This window comes from Gouania willdenowi, unplaced genomic scaffold (assembly GCF_900634775.1).
Source record: "Gouania willdenowi unplaced genomic scaffold, fGouWil2.1 scaffold_354_arrow_ctg1, whole genome shotgun sequence".
NCBI lineage: Eukaryota > Metazoa > Chordata > Actinopteri > Blenniiformes > Gobiesocidae > Gouania > Gouania willdenowi.
Window position 1 is genome coordinate 136508 of NW_021145116.1, and position 10235 is coordinate 146742.

General features: G+C 36.1%; 1 protein-coding gene across 1 annotated transcript; it reads right to left on the reverse strand.

Annotated features, from left to right (window-relative positions):
- Positions 1-862: 862 nt before the first annotated feature.
- On the reverse strand, positions 863-7559 carry LOC114459829 (E3 ubiquitin-protein ligase MARCH2-like). The gene is made up of 5 exons (XM_028441981.1): positions 7247-7559; positions 5576-5801; positions 4109-4304; positions 2324-2533; positions 863-1135 (listed from the first exon to the last, which is right to left on the reverse strand). The coding sequence occupies exons 2-5, from the start codon at positions 5764-5766 to the stop codon at positions 980-982; spliced, it is 753 nt and encodes a 250-aa protein (XP_028297782.1). The 5' UTR covers positions 5767-5801; positions 7247-7559; the 3' UTR covers positions 863-979.
- Between the last annotated feature and the right edge of the window lie 2676 nt (positions 7560-10235).

Here is a 10235-nt window from a genome sequence, read left to right on the forward strand (position 1 = left end):
AACTTCAGCCACCAGAGCGTGTCAACACACTGTTTAAGGGAGAGTAAAGGTCCCTTAGGAGAGCTCTTCCCTGCTTTTATTATTTTTTGAGGGGGAAGGGAACAGGGAAGAGGGAGTCAGGGTGGGGAAGAAGAGGCTGCTTTAAAGTGAGAGTGAGATGTGATGTTGCTTCATTGTTTACTACCAAACCTCAGTTGGAACCGTCGTTACATGTGGTTATTGATTATTTGTCCGTAAACAAGTTCCATTGACATTACTTGGAAAACAATGGGATGTTTACAGTGGGGCCGTATGACATCATCAATCACATGATTTCAAGATGGAGGAACACAGGCTCTAGAACTGTAAAGTAGTCCCATTAATAAAAGGTAATAAAATGAATCTGGTGAAAAACTGTTTTGTTCAACATAAATCTACTAATAGGAACATTTAGAAGGTTTTAAATTATTGTAACAGTGGAGGATCCTTTAAAATCCTCCATCAAAGGTTAAAGTTGTTCAATTAAAGCTAAATACATTGTGAGGGATCATTGGGGGAATTATAGGTAGTGAATATGTTTGATATTATACTGTAGTAGCATGCTAAATCAGCTATATCCTGCTACATTAGCTTGTGTCTTAATATTCCTTAAGTTTGTGTCACTGACAAAGTCAAAGTCGGGGCTGGTTAGTCCAACGTCCAACGTCCAACGTCCAACGTCCAACGCACACGCGTCCTCTTCCTTCTTCACGTCCGTGCACGGCGCTGTCTGGCCACAAACTCAGTATTTCCTCGTCCATGACTCCAGACTGAGTTCTTCCCAAACAATCGCATTTACAAGTGCTTGAATAAAACGACACATTAGCCCCCCCCCCCCCCCCCCCCCCCCCCCCCCGTGGTCCTTTTCCAGTGCAAAGGGTCATTAACATGATTAATTTCATTTTTAGAGAGGCATTTATTAATCTTTTCTTTTTAAATACTCCTCTTCGTGACGCGGCGTTCATACGATGGTCTCATCAGTCATTTTCTTGGTGGACTTGATTGGCAACGAGCGCTGGGTGGTGTGCGCTCCTTTCATGTCGGGCATGAGCAGACGTACTTTCTGATTGGTCCTCCTCCACTCCGAGTACAACTGACAGTGGTACCGAAAAGACACCTGCAACAATAAAAATAAATAAAAAATAAAAGGAGCAACGATGTCAGAAACTTGTAATAATTGACATTTTATTTTAAGACAGTGTAGGACTCAGATCAATACATTGAAAAGGTTAAAATCACCACTCAAAAGTTTGTTTTCATCCACTATGAACTCTCTCTTATATCAATGTAGTAAAAGTTTTTTGCATTGCATTATGGGATGTGGAGTCCTGTAGACGGATCATAGATTTCTTGTATTTCTTCACTAGACAAAGACAGTGATTGGCTAGACTGTGATATCACTTCACTCTGCCAGACATTACATCTGTGCTGGATTTGGATGTTTTACAAAATAAACATCTCCCCTACACAGGTACATCTGACAGAACGGCCTTGAGACCCTGACTTTGGTCGGATCCAAACACCCAGAGTCCATCACACTGTGAGATGTTAACTTTGATGTGTTTCCAAGTTTGACGTGTGTTACTAAACGTGTAGAATAACTGTGTAGAGTCTGTTCATTAGAACGCTGCTATAGTTCAGTGCATCATTTCTACTGTCTATGGTTCAATTACACATGCAGGGTTCACCTCACTGCTGCGTTTATAATATATACATTTATAATATATACATTTATAATATATACGTTTATAATATATACGTTTATAATATATACATTTATAATATATACATTTATAATATATACATTTATAATATATACATTTATAATATATACATTTATAATATATACATTTATAATATATACATTTATAATGTATACATTTATAATATATACATTTATAATATATAGCTGACTGTGGCCAGTCATGTTTTCATTAGTTTACAGTGGAGATCTAAACAAACATTTCAGCGGTAACTTCAACCTTCTACATTAGTGAGTTATTGATCTTTGATTTATTGATCTACCTACACCTTTATCTGTTGTCTGCTGCAGCTAAATCTAAATATTTCACAATCAACTCGTTTCTTGAGAATTTTGTTATTTTTGAAAAAAGTTTTTTAAACTTTTTTCACCTGAGTTTGTTTTTCATTTTCCTGCTTGTGATCAGTTTGCCTTTTTTGTACCAACGTGAACGTCTCTTCCATTTTGTTGTACGAGAACACAACTATGATAATTGATTTATTTATTATCAATATATTTCTCTAAATCATCCAACAATAAGACGTTAGCTAAGCTGGTGTTTACCAGAGTCCAGAGGATGTAGATGGTGAAGAGGGCGATGGTCAGGGCGATCAGCCCCACGGCCTCCAGGCGGCTCTTCAGCTGCAGGTGGTCCTGGGCCCCCCTCAGACACAGCCAGCCTGATATAGCAGCCAGTGGTGTGATGAGAAGGAAACACGCCATGTCGCACAGCAGGGTGCGCTTCTCACTGCGAGGGCCGGGGTCCTTCAGCCACTGAGCACCAACACCAGTAAAGATTAAAGAGGTTTGGGGGGGGGGGGGGGACACTTTATAAACTACTATCTAGGGATGAATGAGCTGAAATCAACTGAAAATAATACGTTATGTGAATGAGAGCCTGACACATAACCAGTATTAATTAATAAAGTCATTGAGATAATATCCAAAAACACCTAAAACAGAACAAAAAGAACCAAATGATATTTTCCTCCAGAGGTAAATATGTGCTGCACACTAGGGCTGTACGATACGCCGCCATTCACATGTTACGATACAAAACATGTGATATCATTAATTAATTAATTCACCTTTACAAGTACAAAATGGTATGAAAAACAATGAATTTCATTTTATTAAACTTCTGAGAACAAGTAAATGGTAAGAAACTGTAACTCAAAAAAAAATTAGAATATTTATCAAACCATTAAATTGTATTTTTCAAAAAAGCTGAACTTTTGTTTCTACAACAGATTTAGATTCTTAAAAAAAGCTAAAATACATAGTGAGGTAGTTTATTAAGGTCTGATGGTGCGTTCACTGACACCTAGTGACTGGAGGTTTACGTGCTATGATATGTTAGCGACATTAAATAAATGGTTCTTCTGTCAAAAAATGACAAAAATGGACATTTTTTACAATACGATAATCGTGCTGTGAAATATCACGATATTCTGAATTGATTTTTTCTTAAACTCATACTGTACACTAGGGGTGTTGCCATACTTTCGATATGATACCGATATTGCCGCTTTGAGAATTGGCCGATACCTATATTGATCCCAAACAATATCATACATACTTTAATGACTTATTTTGTAGTGAGGAATATTAATAAAGGTTTGATTAAGTGATACATTAATCAATGTGGGCGACTGTGGCTCAGGTGGTAGAGGGTCGTCTTCTGATCGAGAGGTTGGGGGTTCGATCCCAGTACCTGACTATGTGTCGAAGTGTCCTTGGGCAAGACACTGAACCCTAAGTTGCTCCCAGTGGTCGACTAGTGCCTTGCATGTCAGTGATTGGGTGAATGAGCTGATATGTAAAGCTTTGAGACTGTTTCCATGGTGATAAAGCTCTATATAAATCATGTCCATTTACCATTTAATCAGAGAACAATAATCATCAACAGTAGGGATGAGAAAAAGTGACCCATTTATTATTAACCAACAACATTTTTACTTTAAACATAAGAAAATTAAATAAAATAAATCCTGAAAAATAACCTCAACACATTTTTTAGCAGATATTTGATTTGTTGTTTATTATTTACTAAATGTTAATGAAAAGATTATTTAAGGATAAAGCTAGTTATTGGAAATATGAGTTAATGGATTTATTTAAGTTAAGTGAACCTTAGTTGAGTCTTACAGTATTTTCTGTTAATGCTTTTATTTTGGAAGGTTCTGGAAATGATGTAATGATTGATTTGACAAAGAAAAGTTTCAGTGTGCTGAGGCGGCATAAAGTAGCTGTATTTTCCATGTTTATTGTTGTTTTGTAATGCTGACAGATGTGAAGTAAACATCTGTTAGAAATGATTAAAATTGGATCAGAAACAAAAGCTCTAACCTGTGTGAGTGGCTGTGGTCGCCTTTCAATGGTGAACTCTGTGTGACACAGTTCACAGTAGCTGGTGTTGGATGATGATAACCACTTCTCCAGGCAGCTCTTGTGCACCTTCCCCAGCGTTCCAGTGCAGTCGCAGGGCGACAGCAGCGTCTCTCCTCCTGCTCCCTCGTGGCAAATACGACACATTCCCACATCGCTGATCAGACACAAGGTGAAGTGTTAACAGAGATGGAAACATTAAAGGATCCTCCACAGTTTTTACAAATGTCCTTATGAGTAGATCTACATGCAGAGCTCTAGACTAACTTCCTCAGTTGGTCACACTTTTTTTTTTTCTCAAGCCGTGCATGCTGATGAATAGTTAACTATTAAATATATATTATATACTTGAATGAAGTTAACAGTAACATAACCAACTTATCATCTGCATTGTTTCACCATGAATTAAATTGAGAGGGTCCAGCTCTGATAGTGGGGTCTCCTAACCCTCTTCCCCTGGTCAGGGGTCTGTAACCTTTACTCTACAAGGAACCATTGAACCTCATCTCACCTGGATTAAAGTCCTCCTGGATCCATAAATACCTTCTCTATGAAGACAATACAGTGGATTACATTATATACAGTTAGAATTATATAGAATAATGTTTGATTTATATTGATCATGTAAATGGAAACTTAAAATCAGTTTAAAATAAAATAAATAACATCAATAAATAAAACAGTATCTTCATCTTCAAAATCTTACACATCTCAGTTTACATGAACACAATGTTTATAAAGTAGATTTTTATAGTTAATGTATATGAAAGTCTATAAAAAGGTAAAGAAGGAAGGTGCTGAGTCATTGAACAATGTCATTTATTAAGGTTAACAAATATTTATTTCAATAGTTTTTTAAAGCTATAGGGAGCCATTGTATAACAGTCAAACGGCCACATTAGGCCCCAAAACCACAGGTTGCAGACCCCTGCTCTGGTAGAACCACAGCTGAACATCTGTCCTGGCATCATAGTCCATCAGTTCTGGTCCCTCCATGATGGTTCTGATGAGCTCCTCCTCTTTGGTGTGGAATCGTGTATGTGCCCCACATGTACTCTGTCACTATGCTCAGTGAGCTCAGTACACGCCCCCTGATTCACAGGAGGAAGACTCAACAGGAAGTTTCCTTCTTTTGGATTTTCAAAATAAGGTCATCCTATACACTCGCACAGATGCAACCAGATGAAATGTTCACTCGCACACACTGAAAAAATAGTTGCATATGCAACCAATTTAGTCGCAGTCTCGAGCCCTATAATGTCTAACAAAACACATTATTATGCATCTGTTTTATTAACTATTAAAATGTGACTACTTTACAGTTTTAGAGCCTGTGTTCCTCCATCTTTAAATCATGTGATCATTGTTAGACATAGATCTACTAATAAGGACATTTGTAAACAAAGTATGAGTTCCTCACTCGTTTACCTCTGCAGGCTGACTGCTTTGACCACAGTGGAGAGCGGGCGGCCATCTTTTTCCGTTACCTTGGCGATATACTGAGCCTGCGTGTTGGAGTCAGACTCCTCTGAATCCTTAGAGGCATCGGATTGCGTGTTTCCAGAATAATGGCATAATAAGCCAGGAAGGTGGCAGCAGCCTGATGAAGACATACTCATCTCAGGGTGAGAACTTTCCTCCTCCAAACAAAAGCCTATTGGAAGGAATTAAAAGTGTTTTATACTTTAGACAAAGATCATTTGTTAAAATAGCTTCATTTTCTCTCTCACACAGGTTATAAAGGGGCGGAAAAGTACCAGTAAATCCAGAATAATATTTTAGATGGTGATAAAAATATTTTCCTGTTTAAGGCCAACATTCAATTTTGTAATTCTAACAAGTTAATTTAGTCTTTTTTGAAATATGTTGAGGTTTCATTTGTTCAGACTTTTTTCAGAAAATTTGACCTCATGACATGTTACGACTGCCAACTGTCAGTCTTCCTCAGAGGTGATTGCTTTGATGTCGCTATGAGTTACTGTATATTTCATAAGGAAAGCATCTACTGATCACTTTCAAAATAATACTTTATTTTATTTTTTCAGGGTTAGGGTTAGAGGGTTATGAGAATTCACAATATTTTGTGACCCTACATTAAATTATTTTTAATATATTATTTGGAATAGTTGCTAATATTTATATTTGGAATGAATATTTTTTTTCAGATTTCCAGTTATTTGTATTAAAAATTTACATTTTTGGATATTCCCAAATCTCCCGTGCTTAAGTTGCCATGGAAATGTATGAGAACTTTTGCGCCCTGTGTGTACGACACACTCAGCATTAAGAATAAAACCATAAGAAAAATAAAATACATGTAAAACTAGCAGCTTGTTTCCTCCAATATTGTGATTTACACCCTATGTTGTAGTTAGGGATGTCCTGATGCAACTCTTTCACTTCTGATATGATATCGATACGATATCAGCACGAATCATATCATACATGAATTACTTTGTAGTGTGGAATGTTAGAAAAGCCTTGATCATGTGATGTTACTGTGTTGGAATGTGAACCACAGACACCTATAGATAGATGTGCTGGAGCCGAACATTTATCGGAGAGCTTACAATATATCTGTGATTTTAGATGCAGTCCGATAAAATCTGATATTCGTTTTCTGGCTGATATCGGAACAACCAAATTCTGTGCTGGTACCACCATTAGAATATTTTCATGGCCAAAAAGCCTCAGACTATAACCAGTGATGGACTGACATAATATAATATTACACTGTCATAACTCAAACAATAGAAAGATTTAAACATATTATAACCAAACAACAATCATGTCCTTAAATGTTGGATTTAAAAACGTTCATTTTAAAATCTGGAAATCAGAAATTTTGAATAAAATCAGCAGCACTGCTTAGTAGTCATATCATTATAAACAGTATTTACCTATTAAATATGAAATACTTATTAGACACTTAATAAAATAAACGCCTAATAAACAGACCCTAATACACATTTAGAGGAAGAGCCTGTGTTTACGGAAGTGTTAATGATACACACACTATAGTAAATAGAGAATAAACAGTGATCAATAACAGTTTCTCCCAATAGTAAAAGTTAAAATAGAAGAAATGCATTTAGTCACCCTTTGACGGCCTCCCGTTTCCTCGCTATGGCCTTGGTCCTGAGTTAGCTCCACAGCTAGCTGTGCTAACTGGACAACCCTAGCTACAAACTATGACATTGACATCTAAATTTATGCTGACGAGAAGATATGATTCAAACGATGCGTGTTGTGCGTCCTCCATAACTGTCAGTGTGTCTGATTCGTGCGATAAATCGAAAACGGCCGAAGAAAGTGAGCGGTTTCAGCCCCAGGATTAGTAGCTACAGCTAGCTGGTTAGCATCGGACTAGCCTAGCCTTCCTCTTCCTCTGCATACTCAGCTCTGCGTCGGTCACGTGACCCCGTGATGCCTTTGCATTCCGTTTGTACGAGTTGATCACAAGTATTTCTCCACCTAAGATATGAAATATGCAAACAAAACCCCCTTGTTTCATGTTACGTGGTGTGAAATGAATATATATATATATAATAAATCCTTTTTCACAGGTGAAGCACATTTTGAAAATATAAAGTGGTTATGCCCCTTTCAGTTTTGTGTATATATATATATATATATATATATATATATATATATATATATATATATATATATATATATAATAAATCCTTTTTCACAGGTGAAGCACATTTTGAAAATATAAAGTGGTTATGCCCCTTTCAGTTTTGTGTATATATATATATATATATATATATATATATATATATATATATATATATATATATAATAAAATCAGGGAAGCACATTTCAAAATTTGACATAATATTTATCCCTGTAACATATTAATTTCCAAATATATTGATAAGAGTGATAAATGCACTTTTTGTTTTACCATTGCCCATATACGATACTTTTCTGGAATGCTGTTAAGGATTTTGTTTAACAACAGAACCAAAACCATGATAGAAATAACGCTAAAATGTAATGTTTTTTATTTTCTTTGAAAGCAAAAATTAATCAATAATTTATTCATCTTATTTTATTTTTTTATTTCTGTAATGTGTGTGTATTTAATCCTAGGTGTACAATATGGCGTCCAATAACTTCCGGTCACAGTTTGTGAGGGCACTGACTTCCGGTTTGTTGTTGTTATGAAGCCAGCGAGCGGAGGGTAAAATGAGCATGTTCTGTGTCAAAAAGAGGCGATTATCTATCACAAGCATTACTCTGCTGTGTTCCTAGATCTACCTTTTGTTCACGGTATAATTCCTGTATTAGCGAACACTGCTTCTCTGCTGATCATACAATATGTCAGCAATAGATAACCAAAATCTGGACAAATAACTTCACTCCAAGTAGGGACACCAGTGTATGTAGCTAACATTTATTACCCAGTGATATTGTGCCGTACCAGGGTTAGGGTTACCAGGTGAGTTTGCATTTTATATTCTGTATTTAGTTATAGTTACAGGTGCGTGTAGTATTCAAAGTTAAAGCTGCAGTGTGTGAGTTTTGTGAATGAAATTCACGTGCACAGGCACACTGTGGAACTGTTTGTGACTGTTTTCTCCATAGAGACTATGTAGGAACTTTATCTTGTGCTACTGGAGAGTTTTCTGATGTTTTAGAGACATGAAAACACATATCACTCACTGCTGTGAGGGCAGTAAGAGGCTCTAGTCACTGAGATGGAGCAGATCAGAGCACACACACTCCGTCCACACTGCGTTGGGTTAGGGTTAGAGTTGCGTTGCTTCTTTTTATGTCCGGACCAGGAGCAAAAATATTTTTGCATACAGGTTAGAAAAAACATTACAGTTCAAATGCATTAGCTGTTTCTGCTCTTAATAAGACACTATTACAAGACATTTTTACTGTAAAGGGTGTGTTTTGTATGTCATGTGTCCATGACACCTAATACTGAAGAATCTATTCTCACTGGGGTTACAGGAGACAATAAGACAGAGAGTGGGTGGAATGGAACGAGCACCAATAGGTATTTTAGTGAAGATGTTTCTATTCAGAGTAGTTTGAACCCTCAGAGAAGGTTGTGGGATTTCCATTACTTTTAAAGACGATGCCTAAAATGTGTAATATGGAACTTTGGGTGTGTTGGAGAAGTGAACCTTTTTATAAAGTATATTCTCATAACTTAATAAACAAACTTAACTCAGATGAATGATCCATGAAACACTGTTTGAAGTTAGAAAGAATAGAAGTAATTAGTACTAAGAATTACATGTACTGTAAACAAACTGTATCGTGCACATTTTAAAGGTGAACAAATGGTGGAATACCAGCCACTCACAACCCGACATCCATTTAGTAATAAAACTCTTCAATTTCTTCTTCTTTTCAGATCCTCTTTCATCTTGGCTAATAACGCTACAATGTTACCCGCCAAAGTTAATTTAAAGCCCTGATTACTAGTATATGTTCAATCAACAAATGTTTGGTAGATTAATTTTTTTAAAAAAAAGTTGTTTTATCCCTGAAAATGCTAATTAATTTAATAAAGCAAACAAGTGATAATTCTGGATATGATGTTTTCTTGTGTGATTACTATTTTTATCATATGTAATTCCTCAACAGGTCTGGTAAAATTCAGGGACAAATTTTACATTTCATTATTATGTTTTTTTCTTCCATAAATATTTTCAAAGTGATACAACTTTCAGTTATATTAACAGAGCCATTTCGTATCACTTGTTTTACACAAATATAAAAAGAAAAGCAATAACATTATTAAAAAAATGAAAAATAATTCTCAATGCCCACACTGACGATATAAACAGCTTGTTCAGCCAATTGCCTCTTCATATGACCTGGTAAGTCCAACACCAGTTTATCTCTAAAATAAATAAACCTTCCTACCCACTATAGGGTAGGACTGTACACATCCTTCTCACATTTAATTCCACAAATAATTGTTGTCACCACTGAATAGGATGGTTTCAGAGTTAAAAGTCCCTGTTTCTGGGGTCCAGGAGGGAAGTAAACTGATGTCCTCCCTCCGTGTTCCCTAGTTTGTTATATTTGATCTCACCGTAAAAGAAAAATGTTTTTGTCT

What these genes read in the sequence shown, in the direction of transcription:
- LOC114459829 (XM_028441981.1), bottom strand. Translation starts at nt 5,766, where the DNA reads ATGAGTATGTCTTCATCAGGCTGCTGCCACCTTCCTGGCTTATTATGC. An exon ending in AAAGCAGTCAGCCTGCAGAG is followed by an intron (nt 4,305 to 5,575) that starts GTAAACGAGTGA and finishes GTGTCTGATCAG; the next exon opens with CGATGTGGGAATGTGTCGTA. An exon ending in GACCACAGCCACTCACACAG is followed by an intron (nt 2,534 to 4,108) that starts GTTAGAGCTTTT and finishes GTTGGTGCTCAG; the next exon opens with TGGCTGAAGGACCCCGGCCC.